We start from the raw sequence: 27,012 nt of genomic DNA, 5'->3' as shown, positions 1-27,012 counted from the left end.
TGGTGGGGTGCTTTGACTGTGTTCTTGGTTATCAGGAACTCAAGAACTCCATCTTCCCCTCTGACAGAACGGCGATCTGCCTTGTTTACATAGGCAGACCACCGTTCTGTCTGCTTCAGGAATGATCGTGTGTCCGGGCAGCCATCAGGTCCGCTGGACGCGCTGATTGGCTCCCAATGTGTCCAATCACAGCAGGAGCGGGTTGCTGGCAGCACGCGGGCGTGCACCCAAGACCCGAAAAAAGAAATCACGTACAGGTAAAATGTGACTACTCTAGGAAGAGTCAGATCCATAGCACAGCCCCTTCCTTCTTACATGTTATAACCATCTCCTCATCTCCCTACATAACCTTTTATGTAGAGAGGGGGAAGAAGTGAAGGGGAATAATTTAGAGGGCCACTTGTGTGAAATGGAATACTATAGTGACAGCTTGGACTCTGCATGGGCTGCTGACATTACATGCAAGATGGTGGCATCAAGCAGCAGTCTCAGAGCTTTTGAATGTCCAAAAACAAAAAAATAATACATCAAAAGCACATACAGTATAGTCTTATGGGAAGCTTTTTGTACAAATGAATGGACTAGCAACAGTGTCTCTTTAACATATAAAACTTTTCAATACAAAATGATTATCATGATGGTAGTTGTCTCAAGGGAAAAGGTGCATGGTGTCTCTTACCTCCCAGAGTATCATCATACTGACCTTTTAAGTGACTGACAGAGTGATATCTCTATTTGCAATGTCTTTCAACACTTCAGCATTCATAAAAGGATTCTTAATGAATAAAATAACTGATGTAATGACAGACAGTCCTCAATGTTTGAATTATATCTTAGAGGCTAGAAATTTTCATTATTCCTCGGTTTAGGGATGATTTCCATTGCAGGTCGGCATTGAATATCTCTGTTGTTGTTTCCTTGTCTCAGATATTCCGTGTGCATTCGATGATGTCATAGACATGGCGATCACCCTGTCATTGCCACTTCTGGAGAACCTGCACTGCGTCATTGTAACCCTGGGAGCTCATGGGGTCCTCCTGTGTGGTCACAGCTGCAATGGGGTATTGTCTTTACATCCTAATAACAAGGTGGGTCCAAATCCAACACAAGTCAACTGATTATTCCAGTGCATGTTATTTGATCTCTTAAAGGGCAACTCCACTTTTTGTGAGAAAAAAAATAGAGCAAAAATGATAACATACAATTGCTACCCAAGCCATATTCTAATTTATTGTTATTAAAAATTACCTTTTCTTTTTCAATCCTTCTCAATGGAACATGGCAGCCCGGAGGCTTTCTGTACACAGTGTACAAGACTTCCCAAGAAATATAATGAAAAATGTAATTTCCTGCTTGTATAATTCACCCACTGATTTTCCCACAAGTCTGCACTGCAAGTCTGCAAGATTTTGGGCATCCTCTGCAATAAAAATGTTGGGACCATTGTCATGTACACAGCGATCAGTGCTATAAATAGCCACTGATTACTGTATAAATTACACTGGCAGGGAAGAGGTTAAACGCTAGGGGGCGATCAAGGGGTTAAGTGTGTCCTAGGGAGTGATTCTAACTGTGGGGGGTGAGCTACCACTGACATGACAGCAATCACTGCTCCCGATGACAGGGAGCAGTAGATCCCTGTCATGTTACTAGGCAGAACAGGGAAATGCCTTGTTTATATAGGCATCTCCCCGTTCTGCCTCTCCTCGCCACAATCGCGGGCCGCTGGCAAACATCGAGTTTGCGGGACCCGCGGGCACACTCCTGAGGCGCGGCAAGCCTGCGCCCACTAGGCGGCCAATTTAAAGGGACGTACAGGTATTTGCCTGCCTGTACCATTCTACCAACGTATATCGGCGTGCGTCGGTCGGGAAGCGGTTACAATCCCTGAAATGTACACTGATGAACCAGTGAAGATTTTGAACTTACTCTTCAAATATATTACATACCTAAAAATACATACCAGAACACATATCGTATTTATCGGCGTATACCGTGCACTTTTTTCCCCTTAAAATCAGGGGGAAATCGTGGGTGTGCGATATACGCCGACTCCAGCGCTGTGTTTGAACGCCCCTGCCGACATATACCGAGCGCAGTACACTCGGGTACACTCTGCTCCCCTCGCGGTCACGCCCTGTGCCGCCTCCTAGCCTTTATGCGAGAGGAGCCGAGCGTGGCCGAGTGTACTGCGCTCGGTATATGTCGTCGGCGGTGTTCAAACACAGCGCGGGAAGCGGGGATTGACTCAGAAACAGCGCGGGAGAAGCGGGGAGGACACCATCAGGGCCGCAGACGGACGCCAGACCGGACAAGGCCGCCGATGGACGCCGGGCAAGACACCGATGAGGGGCATTCAAACTGTAAGTATTTTCTTTTTTTCCTGAAATTTCACTTCCAGGTTGGGGGTGCGCGCTATACGCCGATAAATACGGTACTTAATGTATGTAAACTTCTCGTATTTGCTGTTTTTTGTTTTATTGCACACAAAGTGGATTTATATTCTTTGTGGCTATAGAGGAATATGTTTGAACTTTTTTTGCCTGGAGTTCAGCTTTAGAATGCATGTGGATAACCCTACATTTACATTTGTTTTTCTTCTCCATCAGACATCATGGGGAGACCTGTGTGCCCTACATTATCCTGCAGCCCCAATCTCTGCTGAAGAAATTGTTAATGTTTCAGGAGCTGGAGACAGGTTTGTTGTACTTTTTTTACTAATATTAATTTTTAAAATAATGCAAATGTTTAATTTGCAGAAATAGATGAAAAAAACAAACAACGAAGGACTATAAATAAGCACTGTAATGTATTATATTTACTCACAGGTCAGCACATAAGATAGCAAGAGGGGGGGAGCAGGGACCTGAAAACTTTTAAACTACAAAAACCAATATTACTTATTATTATTTGTTATTATTATTTTTTATTATTATTATTATTACTATTCATTATTGCTATACTTCCCTCATCTAGACACCTATGAAACTTTGTGACTAAGTTCAGCAAAAGAACAGTAAGGAAAAGGGTGCAGGGGACGTTGAGAGAAGTCAGGAGACTCTTTATAGTTCAGGAAACAAAACCAACTCTTCTTTTTTGTCTTTGTAGATCTGTACATTTGTTTGTCTGATTCAGTCACAGTTCAGTGTGTCCTGTTATAATACTCGATCATCTTTGTCCTTCTGTCCTTACAGTCTTATGGCCGGTTTCCTGTCTGGGGTCCTGGGGAAACTGGACACCGATACCTGCGTCCGGATGGGACTCCTGGCAGCCCGCTTGTCCCTCCGTTCCCGCGGGGCCATCTCTCAGCTCATCTCTCCCACCAGCATCAGTGTGCAGCAGGTAGCAGAGGAGACATGGCCTGCACCTACAGTCTGGACCATCCCTCCAACCAATGGGAAGTCCTTTCTCAGGACCAGACATTAACAAATATCATAGTGGAGCCAGTCATTGGACTCAACAAATTTTAACAGGGTTGCCTATTTCACGAACTCATTTGCCTTACACTCTGTGTGAAATTTCCCCAAGTGCTTCTTCTTGCAGTTTGTCAGTACAGCAGTCAGAAACTGATAGTGGTAACCTCTAGGGAAGCTTCAAACCAAAGAATGAGAATGTTATGTATCAGTTACTCCACTTGAAATTTTGAATCACTTTGTAGTATGAAGTCCAACTCTTTTTTACATTCACCTCAGTTTCAATAATTTGCCCAATTATTGAGGGGTGAAATAAACATTCGGCATATTTTATTCTTGTATTTAATGTAAAGTTCCAGCCAAAAAACTGAATAAAAATGTATATCTTTATTTTGTATTTGTTTTTAATTATTACATTTTATTGAGATTCAGCATAAAATTCAAATAAAGACTTATGCCCTGTACACACGATCGGTCAATCCGATGAGAATGGTCTGATGGATTTTTCTGACCTCAGGACTCTGCATTACTTGTTATTGACCCCTTAACTCTGTCACCTACTTCTGACCCCAAAACTCTGTGTCATTTACTCCTGACCTCTGCGCCACTTACTCCTGACCTCTGAGTCACTTACTCCTGAACCCTAAACTCTGCATCATTTACTCCTGACCTCTGCGCCACTTACTCCTGACCTCTGAACTCTGTGTCACTTACTTGTGAATCTTTGCATTATTTACTACTTAACTCATGCACACTGCATCCCTTTAAGCCATAGTCAATATTCAGAGCAATGATTTTTTTTTCTTTCAGTACATGATAGGACAGATGAATCCTTCTGCTTTTTGTATGGTTCCTTAATGTTCGCTATAAAATTGAGGCAGGGCTCTGCTGGGAGGTGCTTTTTGTGTGGGTAGGGAAGCCTGCCTTTCTTCTTGGCCAGTGTTCTACTGTAGGTGGTAGCATAACCCAAGTAGTTATGAATATGAAGAAACCCTGTGTCCTCTGATGTACTCCAAGAAAAGGGTTTTTACAGGAAACCAAAAATCCTATATATTTTTTTTACTATTACTTAATCGACTACAGATCTGTATTATATTTGTGCCTTTTATTAATTCCCGGAAGTTCAAATTTAAAATATGGCTTTAGTCAAAGTATTTTTTTTTTTTGTGATAGGTAGTGTGGAATGGTTCTGTCGGGTTTTTATTGTTGTCTTTGTTCCCATTGGGGAGATTAACCCTCTCAATGTATTGTGGTGACCATTTTCTACCCTATCCAACACAAAAAAATGGCTTTATATATATTTTAAGACTGAAAAAATGTATTTCCGGTATAAAAAAAAGGAAATTCAGTTAACAGAATTTTTAAATGCAGCAACAGTCTCCTGTGTTTGACAGAATGATAGATCCTGCTGCTCTTGCATCTTCCACCAGGTGGCGTTGCAATACTCAAACAGCACATATTTGTTTAATCAGAACATTTCAATTGATGACGATTGTAGATCTAAAACTAAAAAAATTTAAGTTGTATTAGATTTGCTGTGCTTTAATAAAGGAACAATTGTGGCTTAAAAAAAAATTACATTGTACATATAAAGTATATTTTTTCCTCAATTAATGTGAATAAATGACATAATTTCAATAGAATTGCTACAATAAATTGATTAAATATATATATATATATATATATATATATATATATATATATATATATATATATATTTCCACAGCACAGGATTCCTTTATGTTTATTTTGGCAGATTCAGACCTTTTTGTTACTTGAGAACTGTCTTTAGCAAGGACTGCCCTGGTCAGCTGAATAAAATATACAAAAGATGGAAAAAAAAGTAACAAAGGATGAATAAAGTACATTGCATTACCTATACTTAAGAGCCCATTCACACAGGGGCATCTTGGGATCCAACTTGAAGTCGCCCCAAGTCGCGCTGTTAAGAAAAGCAATTGAAGTGAATGGAACTGTCTTAATGTACACTACTGAAGTCGCTCAGACTTCAGAAAAGGTTCCTGTACTACTTCAATCCGACTTCTAGGCGACTTGTACCCATTGATTTCAATGGAAGTCGCCTCAGTCGGAAGTCAGATCACTGGCTTTACTGCAGCGACTTTTTAGGAAGTGAAAATAGTTTTTAGGGCAAACCCCTCCCACAGAGCTGATTCAAGTGTGATTGGCCACTGGAAAGCCTCCTGTCCTGGAGGCGACTTGAAGTCACCCTGTGAGTTGCCCCATGTCGCGCTGTGGTGCGGGCTCAGGTCGCTTCCAGGTCGCCTCCAAAGAGTCGTGTCGCCCCTGTGTGAATGGGCTCTAAAGGTCCACTATAGTGAAAATTATTGTATTCTAGTAACTGTATGGGGCCAATACCTGTAGTGATAATATTTAGTGTATTAATTATTTTAACATTGTTCTCTAGGCGCAAAAAAAAATATTTAAATCTATTCCTCAAATCCAGAAAGGATATAAAAACACTGTGTGCTCTAAATGCTTTTTCAAACCCAGTTATTATATTTTAAAAGTAGTGGTGACATCAGCACTGTGCTGTTCATAGCCCACCCACCCTGTTCAGTAGCTCCACACACTACAGGCTGCCTGCAGAAAACTACAGGAGGGGGCGGAGACAAGACCAGTCATCCTACACAAGGAGAGAGAGCAGCAGTGACCAGTCTTTATTACAGGAAGCTCCTACACACTGAATTACTACACAGATCTGGAAGAAATACACAAAGCACACCGTGATGCAAGTAAGAATACACATGACACTTATATTTGCTTATTTTGGAATTCAGTTTTAACCCCCTTAGCGGTATTCCCGAGCGTGACTCGGAGTTCTTTTTCAATGCAAAAATCGGTAACCCCGAGTCACGCTCGGGGTAGATGTGCAGAGCCTGCAGCGCACGCTGGCTTACCTTTTCCAGGCAGGGTTACTGTACTTACCTTGTCCCTGGATCCAACGATGCATTCCCGCTGTGTGAGCGAGCGGCGTCCTCCATTCGACTCACACAGTGCCCGCGTGCCGCCGATCTCCGTTCCCGGCGACGTTACGATGCACGGGGGCGGAGACCGACGGCAAATTAAAAAAAGTAAACAAACACATTACATACAGTATGTAAAAAATACACACCTCCTTTGTCCCTAGTGGTCTGCCCTGTGTCCTGCATGTAGTTTTATATAATAAAAACATTTTTTTTTGTGCCTGCAAACTGTATATTGTCCATAGCAACCAAAAGTGTCCCTTTATGTCAAAAGTGATTTTAGAGCAGCTAGAAAACAGCGATAATAAATTATAATCACTTGCAGAATTGTGCGACAACGGTTTGTGGGGAAATCCGTCATAAAAAAATAAAAGTAATGACAGCGACAATTCTGCAACTGAGCAAATTTCAGTGATTTTGATTACATTATTGAATAATTTTTATTATAATTACATTATCATTTGTTATAATTATTTATAGTTATTTATTATATTATAATTTTATGATTTTGTGTTTAAAACTTTATCATACCGGGGATGCCTATTAGACTCTTGTTTGGACAGATTTAAGTGAGTTATTCCTAAGAATTGCAGGCCTACAGTATAAAACGCAGAATTTCCATGCAAAATAATTGTACCGCTTTTGGTACGTAATTCCAGACAGAATCATACCGCCAGGGAGGTTAAAAAGCCATTTGGTGACTTAGATTGCCAGCATCCATCCAAAACCAAAGCAAGTATTTAGGTGAAGTGACCCTATATTTGTATGGTCACCCTGCAGAACATACTATCCCCACAACAGAACTGTAGTAATCTGCTGACCCTGAATATCCTGAATCCTATTGAGTGGCTTAGTGTAGGCACAAAAGAATCTCAGGTATGACAATATACCAGCAACAGTATCCAGAACAAACAAGATCTTTTTTTTTAATCTAATGGCGGATAATTGCCACCATGCTGTCATCCATGCTTTATTTGCACAGGTTGTTGATGCATTGTTATCAAATGACTCCAAGAAACCCCTCCATCTTCTTTATCCTACAAGAGGTGACTAACACAAATTGGTGTCCGCAAGGGAGGATTAGACCTCACCTCCTCCTTTATGGAATGTCGGAAAAACAGGCATGTTTGGGGATGTATACATTGTGCTTTTGGAAAGGTGATGTCATGGGAGCGAAGTTTCCACTTAAAGGGCACGTATGCAGGTGCATCAAAGGGTAAACAAGGAAGTTGGAGCATATTTAAGGGTGAAGTGAGATGAAAAAGACAGTAGACCCTCAAGTAGCAAAAACTTTTGAGACACCAAAGCAGACGATGGCCTCCTTCACATTGATGTGGATGGCCGTTTTAGTCACAGAGCTGACACTCTATGGAAATGCCAGTGGGTTGTTGTGGAAAAGCAAGAGGACACCAAGCCAATCAGAAACTGGTGATTTGGGATCAGCTGAGAACTCATTAGTTAAGAGGCCATCTTTGAGGGACAGAGGACTCGGACATGCGTTTGGGGTGAATTTATTACGCAGAGAAAGACGTCAATATTTACAGAGACCTGCCAGTGATCAGAACCTTCAATTGTTTAAACACCTAAGTGATCATGGAACCTTCAACCAGGACACGGTAAGGCAATGTATGTGTGCAAGATCACAGATGACCAGCATTCGAATTTAGCATTTGTTTATGATTTGTGTGAATATGTACAGAATTTTTTCAGAAAGACTGTTTGCTATGGAAAGTGCACTCCAGTGTTCAAACTAAGATATGGCCTACAAAAAAATGTGATTTTCTCAATATTTTTTGGTGCTGTTAGCATATTTAAAAGCGCACAGCCTATGGGTGTAATACCAAAACAAGTGTGCATGACAATAGTTAAAAAAATGTAATAAAAAAAACTTTAGGGGCAATGTACGTGGTGAATATGCCCAAAAGTTAAAGGCATGGCTGAACTAGATTACGTAGCTGGTGCTCGGAGTACAGATTCCAATGGCAAAAACTGCAATTAGTGTATTGGTGATTTTTAGCCTTTTAGCTTGGCATGTGCTCATTTCATTGCTTGGCAAGACAGTCACAACTTTTTACATTTCAGTTTATGTCACAAATAATGCAGCATTATGCCTAATACATAATTTCTTTTGATCCTCAGCTCCATCTATTGGCCATAATGTGGTATTTTCCTGAAATACCTCAAAAAGCAAAATGCTATATTATGGCCACAAGATGGAGCTGACAATCATAGGAAATAAGACAAAAAGAAGAAAAACTCTACGCTAAACCCACGTGAAGAAAAAATGAAAAAAAAACTAAACCGAGGTCCATCTTATTCGGTAAGAGTCAGTAATTTGACATCCTTTTGGCTGAAAATAAGATCCAAGCTTCTTCCAGATATTGCATTGAGTACTGCAGCGATCGGTGAACTGATCCCTGGAAATGTCCTGCTGTTAACCTTTTTTTATATTTTTATATATTTTTGGGACTTTATTATATTACATACCGTTTTTTACTACCCTTTGGGTAGTTAAGACTTTGGTTTATTTATTTGCACTGTGTTTTTTACAATATATTTTTGTGTGCATTGATATATATATATTTTTCTGTGTGTGCATTGTTACACTGGACCCTTTTTTTCACTATAGAGACTATATATATATTTTTTATGTGTGTGCACTTACTTTTTTCACTCTTGCACTTTAATATTTGGGTTGTGTGCTTATTTCTGTTTGTATAATCATAAGAAACATATTAGACAAAATACAGGATTATTCATGACAGGCATATTTTTTAATTACATTTTAATTAATTTAATAGACCCCCATATGTAACAAATGTATCAAGATAATAACTCTACAAAACAAGTGAAAAATATTGCTGAAATACATTGAAAAAAATAAAATAAAATTCCAACAACGCAAAAGACCAAAAAACAATAGAACAATTTCTTTCACTGAAGAGTTTAATAATTTCTACAATGAACCACGTGTGTTTCTCCTTCACCACCGAGAACAATCACCAGATGCAATATGACCTCGAATGTGTTAGGAGGTCTGACAGCTCACGTATATATCCCACATCAATCATCACATTTCCTCTCCTCTTCCTCCAATTTTCATATCTCTCTCAATACTCTGTGAGTAACGGCATTACAAACGCTTACATAATATAACACTGAATTTATTTTAAAAAAAACATCAACATTCAATGATTAATACACTGACAGTAACAGTGCTATAAACTGGGCCAATGTCTTGTATGCCACAAATATGTGGTTAAAAACTTCCTGTTTGGTCTCTGGGCCTTTTTCTCCCTAAAACCCCCTCATCCATGAACATTTTATCCTTCATTTTGGCAATGTCTTGGTTCCGCACATTATATCATTTAAGTTTTGCAGTGTAAAGTTTTATGCATTTTTTTGGGTGGGTACAGCTAGGGCTTTAATTTGGTTGGAAATTCTGGATACATATAATTTTGTTACCATGGTTTTATTAGGAATAAATAGTAAACAAATTAGAAAACATGCATCTTCCTTTATTTTTTTCTCAATTTAACATTTGCATAATTTGTGTCCCCCCCCCCCCCCTTATATTTACTGCAAAATATAATCAACAAAAGTCTGCTGATTACATTGATATCACATTAGTGGGACATAGGCTCCATTCACATCTAGGAGGACGAAATCGCGGCGTTTTGTCCCGCGAATTGCGGCGGCAAATAGAGGCGTTTTGTACCGCGATTTGCGGCGACAAAACGCCGCGATTGTCCGCCTAGATGTGCCCCTAGGATGTGCCCCTCTATGGAGATGGTCCCCGAATGCCGAAAGCAACCTGAAAAAAAGGTCCGGGACCTTTTTTTCAGGTGACAGGCGTCCGGCGTCCGGCGTGGAGATGTGAACCATCTCCATAGAGGGCAATGTGTTTCCAGCCCTCTGGCGGCAGCGGCGTCACACTACAGACGACAAAACGCCTAGGTGTGAATGGGGACATAGTAATGTAGAGGGATGGTAAATCTCGCAGTGAATGTTCGCCTTTACGTTAGGAGAGCTTTATTCCCAATTTAAAGTGGAGTTTCCATCCCAAATTTTTTTTTTTCATTATTGTGCTCATTAGACCTATAAAAAAAAAAAAAAAAAAAAAAATGTTTTACTCATCTGGAAATGCCTGTTGCTATGCAGTCCCACGAAATCTGCCTTTGGAATCACCTAGGATCCTGACATCATCTCCCTCTAAGGCCTCGTACACACGACCGAACATGTTTCCGCGGACATGTTCGGTCGTCTGTACGGCCGACCGGATGCTAAGAAACATGTCCGCTGGAAGCCTGTCCGTCGGACATGTTCGGTCGTCTGTACAACTCACCGGACATGTCTGCTCGGCCGAAAGCCCTCGCATGCGTCGAAGTGATTCAACGCATGCGTGGGAGCATTGACCTTCCAGGGTCGCGCACGTCGCCGCGGCGACGGCGTGGCCACGTCACCGCATTCGCTGTCCGCGGGAAATTTGGTCTGATGGTGTGTACCAAAAATCAGACCAAAATCCGCCAGCGGACATGTCCGATGAAAACGGTCCGCGGCACAGGTGTGTGAAACGTGTTTGCTGAAACCACAGGAGATGTGTGTGCAGGATGTGTCCTCATTCTTAATAGACCTAAAATAAAACTACCTTTCTGGTTAGTGCCGCCATTCCTCTTTTTTTCCTCCACCTTTAACCACTTGCCGACTGCTGTGCGCCGATTTACGTTGGCAGAATGACTGCGGTGGGCAAATGGGCGTACCTGTACGTCCCCTGTAAGAAGCCGCGCCCGCCGCACTCTCCGTGACTGTTCAAGGCATTCCCCTGTTCTGTCTAGTGACAGGACAGTGATCTATTGCTCTGTGTCATTGGGAGCAGTGATCTCTGTTGTGTAACTGGTAGCCCCCCCCCCCCACAGTTAGGATCACTCCCTAGGTCACACTTAACCCCTTCCTCGCCCCTAGTGGTTAACCCCTTCCCTGCCAGTTTCATTTACACAGTAATCAGTGCATTTTTATAGTACTGATCGCTGTATAAATGATAATGGTCTCAAAATAGCGTCAAAAGGGTTTGATGTGTCCGCCATAATGTCGCAGTCACGATAAAAATCACAGATCCCCGTCAATTACTAGTAAAAAAAATTATAATAAAAATGCAAACCAAATCAAATCAATATACGCTTATTGATTTTTGCTTTTTTTTTAACAAAAATATGTAGAAGAATACGTATCTGCCGAAATTGAGGAAAAAATAGGATATTTATTATAGCAAAAAGTAAAATATATTGTTTTGTTTTTTTTCAAAATTGTCCCTCTTCTTTTGTTTATAGCACAAAGGTGATCAAATACCACCAAAAGAAAGCTCGATTTGTGGGTAAAAATAGGACATCAATTTTGTTGGGGTGCAACGTCGAGCGACTGCGCAATTGTCAGTTAAAACGACACAGTGCCGAATCGCAAAAAGTCAGGAAGGGGGTAAATTCTTCCAGGGGCTGAAGTGGTTAAAGTGCTTGTAAACCTCAGTCATGGAATCTGAGCACAGCACATACAGTATATCTGCAGTTTCTCTCTGGTGCTTCGTTCCTCTGTTATCAGCATGAGTCACTTCTGAGAACATGAGATCAAATTTGTGTCGCGAGGGAGGCGGGAAGAGTCCAGAATGAGCCTGACTATTCAGAACTTAGGGCCAGATTCACATAGTTGAGCGGCGGCGCAACGTATCGTAGATACGTTACACCGCCGCAATTTTTCATCGCAAGTGCCTGATTCACCAAGCCCTTGCGATGAAAACCTACGCCGGCGGCCTCCGGCGCAAGGCGGGCCAATTCAAATGGGCGTGTGCCATTTAAATTAGGCACGCTCCCGCGCCGAACCTATCGCGCATGCTCCGTTTCCGAACTCCCGCCGTGCTTTGCGCAAAGTGACGTCATTTTTTCGAACGGCGACGCGCGTAGCGTAATTCCGTATTCCCGGACGGCTTACGCAAACAACGTTATTTTTTAAATTTCGACCCGGGAACGAGGGCCATACTTTATACGTACAGCAATACGATTGCTGTGTAAAGTTAAGGCACCAAAAAAACGACTAACTTTGCGACGGGAAACTAGACTAGCGGCGACGTAGCGAACGCGAAAAACCGTCGTAGATCGCCGTAACTCCTAATTTGCATACCCGACGCTGGTTTACGATGCAAACTCCCCCCAGCAGTGGCCGCGGTATTTCATCTTAAGATCCGCCAGTGTAAAATAATTACACCTGTCGGATCTTATGGCTATCTATGCGTAACTGATTCTATGAATCAGTCACATAGATAGAACAACAGATACGCCGTCGTATCTGCTCTGTGAATCTGGCCCATAGTTCTTCTGCTGTGTGGAGAGGGTGTCTCTTTCCTCCAATCAGCTCTCACACACTGTTACTGCAGTCTCTCCACCCCCTCCTCTGTGCTCCTGACAGCTGAAGAAAGAATTTTAACAGCATCTGCACTTCTGAAGGGGTGTAGGGAAGTGAAGGCTGCAGATAAAGAAGTAAAACTTATGTAGGAGTATTTGTTTAATCTCTGTGTATCATCTGAGGATGTTCTCTTCACTATATATATATGTGGGGGTTTACATCCACTTTAAGATTTAGCACAAAGCCAATGTTGTGTCTGTTCCAGTTTTATGATTGGTATACAGCTGTATTCCTCATCCTTGTGTAACTCTTATCATCCTCATGTTTTTCAGGCACTATGTGATGACATTTTATGGCGATCATGTCAGAGCCCCTCAGACTGTGAAGGATGCCTGGGCTTATTTACATGTAACTTGTCCCAAGGAACGTGCTACTTCAAGGGTGTTTCCAGCAATACAGGTCGGTGACAGAATCATGTCAGCATGGCTCTTGGACCTGCGGACCATTTTCACCAGTAAACGAAGGAGGCAGATAGAGAGTAGTGTGATTTTCATATTCTCTTTTTCTTCATTTGTAGGGAACTTCTACCAAAGTCTGGGAGGAGATCAGGAAGATGACGTGGACCCGAGATAAATTGGGAGAACAAAGGCTTCTGGGAAATGTTAGGAGATAAAGGGCATAGAGGAAGATCTAATAAGAACTGCTCCTGCTATGCTGTTACCTTGAAACTTTAGTTTTGAGTTGTGAGAAATGTCTAATTCATCCGAGTATGTTTTGGTCATATGTATGATGTGCAATTAGCATTTGTGTAAAATTAAACTACTGTATGTATATAAAGAATATTGTTTTAGTTTTGGAAAGAATAAGAAATGTTTGAAACCTCGGTCAGGTATTTTTTCCTGCTGTGTCCTATTGGGAGGATTTTTCTTCACTTCCTATCCTAGAAAAGGACCGCTGTAAGGATTTTATGCCTACACAGGCAAAGGTGCATTATTTTTCCATTATTTATTTTACATGCTGTCACCAGCATAGTGCAGTGTCACCACAGTGTACTACTCTGGGAAGGTAATCTGGGTGTTTTTTTCGCTATGATTGCTGTTACAGTGATGATCACTGTAACAGAAATCGTTTTAACTGTCATAATTGGACTTCATTCTTGACTCATTGTTTACTATTGTGATTGGCTACAGCTATCACATGGCAAAGGGCCACTGTAATTTGCACTGTACCATGTGAACACTGTAGCAGATCACAGTAGTAAGCAAACTGTCATGAATGAAAGTCATTCACGACAGTTGTGTTTACTTGTTACTTGATTGCTGTTATTAGTCACAGAGATCATATGGTACAGGGCCAATCACAACAGCTTGGTACCAAACACTGTGATCCGCTGTGTCCGGTGGTGGTGATCAGATTGCACGGCTGTGCACCAGATAGAGGACAACCAGGAACTGGAGAGCACCTGTCCGATCGTATAAATACATTGGTTAGGCGAGAAGTGGTTAAGAATCAAGATCCCACCCCCTCCTCATCCTGGCACCCTAAGGCAGCTGCCTAAGCAGCCCTATGCTGGCGCAGTGTTTGATCCTAGAGGCATAACAGGAAGTAAGGGGGAATCTCTCCAAAGCAGGGTCAGTTTGACCTTGAGTCCAGAGGTGAGAGCCTCTCTTGTCTCCACTCTCTGGCTGTCTCCTGCAGAGAAAATACAGACCCTGCTGACTGTTTATAGTAGGAGATCAGCAATCTCAGTGTTATTATCAGGGCTTTGTGATGGCTGTCCCTGCACTTTAACAGAATCTCCTGATAAGCAGAATGTAGAGGCCCACTGATTAGACTGGGAGAACTGATCTCAGATTATACTGGGTGCTCATTAACACTGCCACTGCCCTCTGAAGAACTATCTGCAGTGAGTTGCTTTTCAGAGGGTGTTTGACAGGCTGCTTGGGAGGCATTACGTTGCCTCTTTACTGGCTGTTTCAGCCTTGAAAAGGCTGCACCATTATACCGCAACATCATGCATTGCATTTGGCTGCGGTGTGGAACCATTCACTTGGGTTGTATTTAGTGACAGTTACATTTTTACTGTGCCCCCCTTTCCCCCAGCCGGGCAGGAAAGTACATCGCCTAGGGCTTTCATTTCAGTGCTGGAACAGCTAAAATACGCAGAAGCTTCCAAGCTTCAGTTTTGTCTGGAGATACACTGCATTGAATTTTCTTGTTACATTGTGCTTGTATGTCCTCCAAGACCTTACATATAAAGTAACTGAAAGAAAAGTATCAGTGTTGTTCATAAAAGCCAATCAGACCCTACCTTTCTTTTTTTAACCCCATTCGATAAACAATAGCTGGAATCTAGCAGGACAGTTTTTTGTTTTTTTTTAATTGCAGCCCAATGTTAAAAAATAAAAGTTTTTTTTGAACCAGTAATTATATTGTAAATTATTTGTTTTGTTTGCACTTTATATACAAATAAATTTGTATTGAATTAGAGCCAGTTCACACTGGGGCGACTCGTCAAGTCGCTCCGACTTAGACCCCATTCACACCTGAGCGACAAAACGCCCGACGCCGGACGCTTCTGTCCCTCGAGGGGAGAATTCCCATTGCTGTCTATGGAGATGGTTCACATCTCATAGACGCCGAACGCCTGTCGCCTGAAAAAAAGTCCCGGACCCTTTTTTTCAGGCGACATAGGCGTTTTTCCATTGACAGCAATGGGAAGACTTTGAGGGAAAAAAAAAAAAAAAATGAAAGTTTTGTACTCGCGGCAAAATACGCCGCTACACGCGAACGCGGCTGTCGCTCAGATGTGAATGCAGCCTTAGAAAAAGGTTCTTGTACGACTTTGGGGGCGACTTGCATTGACTTCTATACAGAAGTAATTTTGAAAGTCGCCTCTGAAGTCGTCTTCAGGACGCCTTGCCGGGTCACCCCCGAAGTCGTGCCGCCCCAGTGTGAACCGGCTCTTAAGAGTTTTTTTTTGTTGTAAAAAAAAAAATCATATATATATATATATATATATATTGTGCTAATATTTGATAATGGTGCGGGAATCCTTTCCTAGCAGTTACATAATAGGAAGCGTGTGTGAGAAAATGATAGCACAGAAAGGAAATGGAAAAAAAAAAGGGAATATTTGATGTGTTTGAAGGACCTAATTACACCCTCTGACAGGAAAGGACAAATGATATCCACACATGCAATCCGGGCACCTTGGCTACAGTGTTGTGTTTCTGTCCCGATTTCCCCATCCCCTGAGGGTTGCTTGTTATTGATGCAGGCCTGCATGTTACAACAGCCCTGAAGTCAAAACAAAATGGAGGAGCTTAGGCTGCTGAGAGGAATTTTCAGGCCTGAATCTGACATAGACATCCTAGTGGAGAAGAAACATTACAAGCCCATTCACCCTAAACCATTCTGTCATGGTGGTTTAAAGCACTGTGTGGCACATGTGTTGTGTTAAAGCAGTTTATTAGTTATGCCTATGCCCTACAAAGAATGAAAAAATGCAGAGCACACAGTATCTGCGTTGCACAGCACTATGGTGAGTTGTGTGTAGGGCTGTACTGTACAATGCTTTGTGGTGCCATTTACATTGAATTACACCACACATAGAGCAGGTGAGTTTCCATGCTTTGTGTGTTTTAGGGTGTACTTGTGAATAGGCCCAGAGAGTGCCTCTGCTGCTTAAAAAATGCTAGTTACCTGGCTGTCATTGTAAACTATTTTGCTTCAATACTTTCATAAAGCTGCCAATACCGGAGATTCCCATGCTGGGAACCCTGGGCTGAGATCTTTCAATGCAAGAACTCTTCAGGACAGAGGATTTTGGCGAAAGAGAGATGATTATGCAAACAAAGAAGGGCTAGAGTAAGAGTTGGCAAGTTATATGGACTATTATTGTGAGGGATAGTGTTAGGGTTGGGATGGGACCAGAGCTTTTTTTTTCCAGAAAATAGGTGCAGGAACTCAACCACGACCCGTTCAGATTTCACAAACAGTAGAAGGGTCTTAAAGGGGCATTAAATACCAGAATTGCATTACATACAGAGTGCAGAGTTCAGGGGGTTACACACAGAGTGCAGAGCTGTTGCTTGTAAACACAGAAACCAGACTTCTGTGTTTACAAGTGATTGTGGTGAGCAGGCCAAAGGGTCTGAGCCAAAGGTGGTGGAACTGAGTTCCCCCAAGTTCCCCCTGAAAAAAAGCCCTGGATGGGACTATAGGAAGGGCTAGTTCTTGGGGTAAAGGTAGGGTTAGTGTTAAGTAAGGGATGGAATTACAGAGAGGGTACATTTATGGAATCGTGTTTGTATTGGGTTACACTGGGATGGTTATTGTTGGGAGTCTGGGAGGTGTTAGATTTGGGGGTCATATGTATACCTGGGAACTTTTGAAAATCAGAATTCCTGAAAATGGGGATGGTAGCCAGATGTATTAAAATCCCAGCTCACAACACCACCTCTGATTGTTTTCACTACCACCCTCATATATATTGCACAGCAGTACCACCTGTGCATAAAACAGACACTGCCAAACATACAGTGCATACAGTGTAATAATTCTGCTAATGTCCCTGATTCCGCTCCACAAATTCAAATGGCTGCAAAGTGCAAGACGCATTTGCCATGCCATTTTTTGTAATGGCACTTGCACCGTGATTGTTGCGTAGTAAATTGGGCTGCAATAGCAAAAAGGAACATGAGCTTCTTTTGGGTGACAGAGAGGCACGTTGTGATTTGCCGTGGATGCAGAGTGATTTACCATGCGACTATTGTAGCAAAATCGCAGTGCAAGTGCGGTGCCATTAGAAGTAATGGCGTCGCAAACGCGTCTAACGTTTTGCAGTCATTTAAAATCACGGGATGGAATCGCAGCCTTAGTTATACTTTAATATATGGGCGAGAAGTGGGGGGGCGATAATATGGTATGATAGTGAAAGGGTTAAAAAGATGGGAAAAACCTGGTTTGGTGGGGAAAGGCTTAAAATGGGGAGAGGGAGGGTTAAAAAGGAAAATAATTTGGTTTGACAGTGAAAGGGTTAAAAAATTAAAGGATAAATAAATCTTTGTTTGGCAATGAAACGGTTCATGAATGAAAATAAAAACATTTGATTTGCCGGTTAAAAAACACAGAAAATATATTTAGTAGTGAAAGATTAAAAAAATAAAAAAATAAAAGTTTAGCAGCCAAAGGCTATTAAAAACGAAAGGAAAAAAAATGTAAAAAAAAACAAAACACATATGTACAAGGATTGCCATGGGCATTGCTGGCTTTTGTCTTGTAAAACACCAATCTGCTTCTCTTGATTCAAAAATCAGCAAACAGTAATTCTTGAAACTGTATACAGGGAGCCAAGTCGTCACCCCACCCCCACCTCTCTCTCTACCTGTCACCAGCTTGTTAAAAAAAAAAAAAAAAAAAAAACGACTTTTTTGAACAAGCTTTGCATTCATTTATAACAGGCTGGACTGATGACCTCAGTACCAACCAACTGCCAGAAATGTCCAACATGGAAATAAAAGAGAACCCCAAAATGTATTTTAATTAGGGGCGGGCATTCATTTAAAATGGGAGTGGTTCTACAACAGGCATATCATTAAACCAATGCCATACTTTAATTGAAGCAATATAAGAAAAGCTGTACATGTAGAGCTACAACCAAACGCACTTGTAGTGCTGCAGATCACTGCGGTAGTGAAGAAGTAGTCTCCCGTCTGCAGCATCCCCCCCTCCACACCCAAAGCTTCCTTCTGAAGTAGCGAGTCTCATTTGCCACTATCCCCCCCTCCAATCTCGGAACTGAGCCATGGCAGGACAGCATACAATAAAGCGTGACTGTCCTGGAATTCCAAGACAGTTGCCAAGTATTCATATGTGCAGTGCAAAAAGGGAAGGCTTTAACACAAATATGCATCCATGGGCACCAGAGATTCCCTCCTTGCAGATAGCATACTCCCAGCAAGTATATCATCACACCGCTGAAAAAACTTGTTGCCAGCTCACCGAGTCACTAAAATTTTAGTGGGATGGCTTAATTGCCAGGCAACCAACATTTGTGAATCTGAAGTTCCCTTTGAGACACCTGCAGAATGTAAAGTTCCCGTTGAGATGCCAACAGAATGTGATGTTCATGTCGAGACTCCAACAGAATGTAGCATTCACATTAAGACCTCTTCAGAATGTGGCATTCACATTGAGGCTCCACCAGAATGTGACGTTCATGTTGAGACTCCACCAAAATGCCAGCAGAACCAGAGGAACATCTTCTCCAGTAAAGTTACAAGAAAGGATAGGCAGATATTGGTGGTAGGGGACTCAGTTATTGGAAGGATAGAGATGGCAATCTGTCACAAAGACCATTATCGCAGAACAGTGTGTTTACCGGGGGATCAGGTTCAAAACATTGAAGATTTCATGAACAGATTGTGGGATGGGGCTGGGGAACACCCAGCTGTCATGGTACATATTGGTACTAAACGATAATACCCTGTTTCCCCTGAAAGTAAGACATCCCCCGAAAATAAGACCTACTTACAGTTTTGCCTCTCGCTGAAATATAAGGCATCCCCCGAAAATAATACTTCCCCAATAATAAGGCCTCCCCTGAACATAAGGCATCCCGATAATAAGGCCCCCCGAAGCTACCGTAACTCTGTACCCTGAAACGTAGCGGTGGCCACTGACACGCAGCGCAGACGGAGCAGACAGAAAGAGCATGGTCTCTTTTCATCAGAGAGCCTGTGTCGCCGCCAGGACAAGCTGCTGTCTGCTACTCGCTCTGCCCTGACGGAGTCTGGCCGACTCACAATTAGATAGCGAGTATCGCGGAGCAGGAGTTGGCACATTGTGTGGACACACTGAGGTGGGGGGGAATGTCTGGTGAAGGTGCCCACTGTCACAGGGGTGGGGGAGGGGGGGTCACTTAAAATTACACAGGAGAATCAGAGGGGGGAATCAAAATGACACAGGAGGATCAGAAGGGGTTACTAAAATGGTAATTCCCCCCCCCCCTTCGTATACAGGTAATAAATTTCCTTTTTTGTTCAACAATAAATGTGTACTGTATTCTTCTTCATGGAAAAATAAGACATCCCCTGAAAATAAGACCTAGCGCATCTTTGGGAGCAAAAATTTATATAAGATACTGTCTTATTTTCGGGGAAACAGGGTATTGGAGGAAGATTGATTTCAAGGACTTAGAAGCTATATTGAAGAAAAGGATCTCCAAGGCAGTATTTTCATAAATACTGCCCGTACCTCAAGCCACACTAGAGAGGCAGCAGGAACTTAGGGAGCTTAATAAGTGGCTTCATGGAGAACTGGACTGAATTTTCATATGGTTACCGTCTCTATAGCAGAGACGGACTGCAATTAAATATGAGAGGGGCAGCTTTTTTGGGATTGACGATGGCCAAAACGTTGGAAGAAGTTTAAATCTAGGTGTCAGGACCTGGGACCGTTGCTGTGTCTGGCAACGACTCTTCTTGCTGAGCTACCCAAGATGCTCTCTCCACCCAATATCTCACGCTCGTCTTCCCTGCTGCCATCCATATTTTTGCTACCATTTGTTACAGACCTTTGGCTTGTTCTTCAACTAGGCTTCTGCCTGATCCCAACATGCAACCACTTGTTACCAACCCTTTGGCTGGTTTACAGACTACGCTTCTGTTTGATCCTTATTTGCTATATATGCTACTGGACCCTGGCTTCCTCACCTCCTGGTTGGGCGATCCTGAGGACTACAACCTTGTACTAACACAGCAAAACCCATCTCTACCATCAGGAGCTCAGGTGAACACTGGTTCGTACTTAGACTCTGCACCTTAGATGGTTTTTAATGTATCTTTTTCTATTTTTTGTAATTAAAATATATATATTTTTTTAAATCCTTTGTTTCCAGTCTTGCCTTTTAAAGTCCGCCTTGTCACTGCGCCCCCAGCAGTAACTCTTTCTTTATTGTTCCACATACTAATGGCATTTGTAGCCTGTGCATTTATCCTATGAATTTAGTTGACAATTTAAGCTGTTGAATTAATCATTCTTCCTATCGTAATCGGCACAACCCACAATTATTGGGTATGCTTCTTATGTTAGAAATAGAAATACATGGAGAATAAAAACACTTTGTTTCAATTAATTTTAAAGGACAGCACTTTGTGCCAACATGACCCTTGCTCTATTCAATTGGATGACGTCACCCGGAGAGCCCGCTTCCTAGTGACGTCACAAGTGGCAGGCTCTCCGGGTGAGGTCATCCGATGGCCACGCCCCACAGCTACATAAGAGACATCAGATGCGGGACGACACATCGGAGGAAGACAGCATCAGGACAAGTGATAAGGAAAAAATGTAGCGCTAATATTGGTGAAAAAAACGTAGGTCACCTGAAGTGACTAAAGACTCAAATGAGTATTGTACACATAAATGTGAAATGGGAAAAACAACAATTAAATGTCCATTAGTAAATATATGAAGAGGTGAAAAACATGTGGCCACATCGATCATCATAGACAGGACATTCCTCCCAGCTATACGAGATAGGTAAAATACTCTTACCGGATCCCAAGGATCTGCCTGTCAGCGACAGCAGATCGTGAAAGCATGGATTATCCCGAGGAGGACCCACTCAACTTGTCCAAAAGGCTGGATGATAAAGCCACACGTAAACCTGGATTTAGCCCGATAGTCCTTTACCGGAACCTCTCAGTGGAAATGAATCAATCTGGATCAAACAGATGAACCCAAGGAAGGAGGGAAGAAGGACCACTTACTTGGTGGGAGGAAATACCCCACAAAAAGGATGAAAAAGCACGATGTTGAAGCTTAAAAAACTTAGTCCAGCAGATCATGCAAGGAAAAAAGAAAAACAATGCTGCAGATCAAAAAGATTGGTTTTATTATAATAAAACCAAACAAAATGCTGACATAAAAGTGATCACAAAAATATAAAAGAATAAAAGCAAAATGAGGAGTAGGTGTACCAAGCCTTACGCGTTTCTTCCTACGAGACTTCAGCTGGGGCAGTTGAAGTCCAGTAGGATGAAACGCATAGGGCTTGGTACGTCTACTCCTCATATTGCTTTTATTCTCTTTTATATTTTTGTGATCACTTTTATCAGCATTTTGTTTGGTTTTATTATAATAAAACCATATCTTTTTGATTTGCACCATCTGGAGCATTGTTTCTTTTTCCTTGCATGATCTGCTGGACTAAGTTTTAAGCTTCACCATCATGCTTTTTCATCCTTTTGTGGAGTATTTCCTCCCACCACGCAACATCCACTTGAAGTAGGGGGTCCTTCTTTCCTCCTTCCTTGGGTTCATCTCTTTGATCCAGATTGATTCATTTCCACCAAGAGGTTCTGGTCAAGGACTATCACATACATACAGAGCTCACAGGAATTCTGGCAGGAGCAACAGGTATTTTTGCACTTAAAACATTTTCAATTGTATATTTAACACACCAAAAGTTAAGTTCATTGTTAAGGTTTACACACACACACACACACCTTAAAATTACATAAATCAAAAAGACAATGCTCAATAAAGTCAAATAATTAACATAAAATTTATTTCTACAATAGGTAAAATCTGAAAAGAACCAAACAATCTTTATATAAACCACAGGCTCAATTTTATTGGTATTTATATATAGAATTATATTATACTTTAAAAACACATGTGCACAGCAAGTCCCACAAAGGACGCCATCTAGCTTGGGTCTAGGCAGCCAGCAGATTCACATTCAGCTGCTGGTGAAATACAAGTCCCAACACTCCCTGCGAGAATGTGCTGGGGCCCGTTTCTTGCGAGCTAGAGAGAAGCTGGTGACCCAACCCTAGTCTAACTGATCACAGGATTCTTCATTAGTGGTTTCAGTATTCTGCCATTTACATGCATCAACTACCAATATTCCTTATAAAGGGGTGCATTGGTACTGTGATGTAGAAAGGGTCATGCCCACCCCCAAAAATACAAAAAATTACATTTCAGTTCTACGTGGCACCTGATGAACTGACATCTCTCAAAGGATCAATTGGTGATATTCAATTACTTAGTCTCACAATTCTCCATATACAAAATCAACAAGAAAAATTATGGAGCTGGAAACCCAGGAGCAGACATTCTTCAACCTGAGCCCTGGATTAAAATTACCCAGCAGGTAATGCACAATCCACCAGCATCTACCCAAAAACACATTGCGTTGGTGCTATATGGTGCCATTCATTCTGATGTACATGCGCTGTAGCACGCAACATGCATTGCACTGCCAAAACGTGGTGCATGCTCCCATTTGATGGCAGCACATTGCAACCCATGGTATTGTGCATATTCCACTGCAATGCAATACAATTAGGGTGCCACTTGAAATGACTGGTACCTCATTGCGCCAACCAATAATTGTGGTATAACAAGTCGTGGTAAGGGCAGTATGAATGGGTAACAAGTGCTTCTCTCAACCTTTCCTTAAAGACAGAGATGGCTCCCTTTTTGCATCTGTCTGAACCCCCCCCCCCCTTTTAAAATCTTGAAAAAACAGACCTTTTCCATCTTTGGTATTTCCTATAAGCAGACGTACACATTACAAACAGACGGAGAGAACAGGCGGAGATGAACTGCTTGCAGTAGGCTGGGATCGACTTGTGAACCATCCCTCCCCATCATGTACAGGACACGTTACAGCAAGGCTTGTTTATCAGACAAAATCTGCATTTTAGGACTCATATGGTTACAATAACCGATAGCATGGCCGGCAGCTTTTATTTCCTACAGGAAATACAGCTCGCCCGTATCTCCAAAACCTCTGTTCACCATGGTAACAAAACACATGTTTTACAATACAGCGCAAAAATCAGTGTTTAGCAGTAGACGGTAGCAACCAGAGGTCAGCCTTCATAGGGATAAAACAGAATTAAAGTAAAAAAAAAAAGCAGCTTTTGCTGCAAAAGTACCTATAACCAGCAGCTGTCTTATGCAGTACTTTTTCTGCCACTTTATGTCCTCAGCCTTTCAGATTAAATGATGGCCAGCATCATTCAACTTCAATGGTGACACCCGATGTAAGGTGGCACGGTAATGGGGGACATCTGATGTAAAGGGCCAGACAAGGGGTATGGCGATAGAGACATCTGATATAAGGGGGTTCTTGTGGAGAAAACAGATGTAGGACGACACTGAAAAGCACACCTGATTTAGGGTGGCACTCTGAGGGGGGACACCCGATATGGGGCACTTTGATGGGGTCACCCAACATTCCACAAACATGAAATTCAGACCTCTTCTGGAAGAAACTTCAATGGACAGGACCTTCTTGAATGTTGATTCAATATCCTTTTTAAATACCATGGGCCAATCAAGCTTTATTGCTGTATGCAGGCTGCCAATCTAACGTTTTACTACTGGCTCATATGAATCATACTGTGCAGTGTATTACAGGAAGCCAGTATGAAGACCATATGGAGGTACTTGCACTAAGGCCTCATGAACATTGGGGCTCTTCTAAATGCTTTTCTCCTGGCAGGATAAAAGCAGCTGCAAGAACACTCCTATGCTGCATTTTTTCCAAGCCTGTTTAATTGCGTCAATCGCTTTGGTGTTTTTTCATTTCATTGGCCAGAATATGAATTTATTCTCGCCACCGAAATGAAAAAATGCTCAAGTGCTAAAAAAGTCTGGCGTTATTGTGCGTTTAGGCGTGTCAGGTATTTTTCCTGCCAAAACGCTCCTCTGTTGAATACACAAGTGAGTTTGTTCCGGTCTCTAAACGCCTACAGTGTGCATGGACATGGAGGGGAGTTTAGAGGCAGAGAAAAACAGCTCAAATGCCTGTAAAAGCAGTGTTTTGAGCTCGAGTGTGTGTGTGAGGCCTACTTGCTAAAATAGTCTCCGCTTTACAAAAATATAGCTAATTTAGCTTAGTGTTCAGGTAGCAAGGGCACTAATGAAAGCCGATTTCTGATTGGTTGATACAGGAAACTGGAAAACACTGCCCTTGGCACTTCTGTTGAAAAAGTCTAAAGGGGTGCAAAGTCCAAGGAGGTGCTGACTAATCAGGGAACACCTCATCACAAATAAGTATAATATAGGCAGATTTATAAAACGGATTTGTGAAAAATTTCTTCTTTAGCAAAATTACTATATGAAGGCCAGAGAAAGCTGGCAGTAGGCAGGATCCACATGGGGCTATGTATATTGTGTTGTATATATCTGGACAGACAGCAGAGCCCCTAGTTTTACTAGGCAACACCCCCTTCATCACATGGTTTTCCACCTGCACCCATGGCATAGGATAAATAAGCCTCAAAGTGACTTATACAAAATGATGCAGTAAGGGCTGGTTCACACTGGAATGTGTGCGTTCCCATGCATTCCGGTTTTGCCAGCCCATTCAATTGAACAGTCTGCAAAACGCACTGGAACATGCAAAAAGCAGTGCAAGTACTACTTTTGGTAATTGCACCACGTCAAATCGCATGGTACTGTGGCACTATGCAGTTTGGCGGCCGCAAATGTGCAAGATGCATTTGGGGTGCCATGAACAATTAGCACCCACGTGCGCCTTGCACGTGCTCACAAGGTGCGATTTCACACAGAACGCGCCTTTCCAGCACCGTTCTCTGGTGTGAACTGGCCGTAAATGTTTCAGCTAATCTAGCAGCCTCTTCTCAGTCCGAAATGATAGGGAGCACAAAACAATGGTTTCAGGTGGGTGTACCGGCATTATCATCAGGTGGCTTGTCAGCAATTCCCAACATGTTAAAATTTTTACAAAATGACAAATCAGAATCAAAATTAATGCTACCTTTTAGATACAACAAAAATCACAACAGACAAAATGTTCTCAGCAAGTCACACAATGATTCTGTGCACTGCCGTGTGACATAATCAGTACCACAGACATTTAAACGCCACGGAACGCAGAAAAGCATTGGATTTGTTATCAATATACTGGGTCAGCCGAGTACGTCAAAAGAAGACACGTCTAATTGTTAGCGCACAGGAATAGTCCAAAGGAGGAGTGGATGCTTTCAGGCGCATTTCACATTTATATGACTTGCTACCATTGGAGAGGTCACAAGAGCACTTTGAATGGTCACATGATCTATTACAGGCACATGACTGATGATTACACGTGGCAGTTTATGGGTCACATGATAAAACCACTGCAAGTAAAAAGGCCACGTGACCTGTTCACTGCACACTTCCCATCAACTGCTCAGTTCATACGGCTCAATAAAAGTGGAAATTGTGATATTAAACAAGAGTGGAAGCTGAACTATAACGTAACCCGTGTCATTCTTCTCAACATCTTTCAGCTGCTGTGAGTTAGCCACTAGATATAGATGGACATCAGAGGACCAGTTCCAGCATGGTAACATATATTCGTTCCATCTTGTGAAAGACACCTACAGATGATCTTCAGAGCACTCTTGTCTTTGTCAACAGGAAGCAACATTCTGCTAAAAACGTGGCACTACTACGTGTAGTGAAGCTCATTACACCAATTCCCAATATGGTCTTCAACTTTAAAAACACGTTCTCTTTGTATCCAAATATCTCCTCCAGATATGTTGCACCCCAGTATACTGATTTAATGGAAAGTTAAATATCCCCAATCAGAGGTCATAAAATCAGTCCGTCTTCTTGCGAAGATTGTTTTTAATTCTAATATAAATAAAGTTTTGAAAAAAAAAAAATCCCTTAAAGAACAAAAGATAGTGGCCACTGATGCGGTATGAATGGTGAGCTTATCAGGTCTGTCCAGTGCATGAAACAGCAGAGGGAGCCCAAACAGGTTCTGTGAGGAGGGTCGAGGAGAAGGGCCACTCAAGGCAAGGAGATTGGCCCCTTGCTTCCTTTTTCTTGGAGCCTCCCAACAGTAAGAAATCCGGGTAAGTGGAGACAACGTGTTAATAACTTAAAAAAGTCCTGTCTTCTATCCTCAGTTTTATTTCTTGTTACGAAACCACATTTTACTTCCTATGGAAAGAAGGAGGAAAATATTATAAAACTCAACAACAAGATACAAAACACAATTAGACTGACATCTTAGGACAAGGATCTCCAACATTTTTAAAGAAAGGGCCAGTTTACTGTCCTTCCGACTTCAGGAGGGAGTGGTCTGTGCCCAGTGGGCGTAAACAATGCCAGCTCTAGGGGGAGAAATAGTTGGTGTCAGTGGGAGGAATAGTGCCCCATTGGCAAATAGAGAGAAAAGATCA

General features: G+C 42.0%; 2 protein-coding genes across 8 annotated transcripts in view; one reads left to right on the top strand and one right to left on the bottom strand.

Moving 5' to 3' along the window:
* LOC120932901 (pseudouridine-metabolizing bifunctional protein C1861.05-like) overlaps positions 1-3,877 on the top strand; it is a 63,414-nt gene extending 59,537 nt beyond the window's left edge. For all 5 annotated transcript variants that reach the window (XM_040345735.1, XM_040345736.1, XM_040345734.1 and 2 more), the window contains 3 exons: positions 928-1,088; positions 2,610-2,698; positions 3,195-3,877. In XM_040345735.1, coding sequence (XP_040201669.1) covers positions 928-1,088; positions 2,610-2,698; positions 3,195-3,426 — 482 coding nt within the window. In that variant the 3' untranslated portion in view covers positions 3,427-3,877. The remainder of the gene's footprint in view (positions 1-927; positions 1,089-2,609; positions 2,699-3,194) is intronic.
* An 18,457-nt stretch (positions 3,878-22,334) lies between these two features.
* Positions 22,335-27,012, bottom strand: part of DENND2A (DENN domain containing 2A) — a 172,969-nt gene continuing 168,291 nt past the window's right edge. For all 3 annotated transcript variants that reach the window (XM_040345728.1, XM_040345729.1, XM_040345731.1), the window contains one exon: positions 22,335-26,770. In XM_040345728.1, coding sequence (XP_040201662.1) covers positions 26,739-26,770 — 32 coding nt within the window. In that variant the 3' untranslated portion in view covers positions 22,335-26,738. The remainder of the gene's footprint in view (positions 26,771-27,012) is intronic.

The sequence above is a fragment of the Rana temporaria genome, chromosome 3, assembly GCF_905171775.1.
Source record: "Rana temporaria chromosome 3, aRanTem1.1, whole genome shotgun sequence".
Classification (NCBI taxonomy): Eukaryota; Metazoa; Chordata; class Amphibia; order Anura; family Ranidae; genus Rana; species Rana temporaria.
This window is presented reverse-complemented; position numbering and strand designations above follow the sequence as displayed.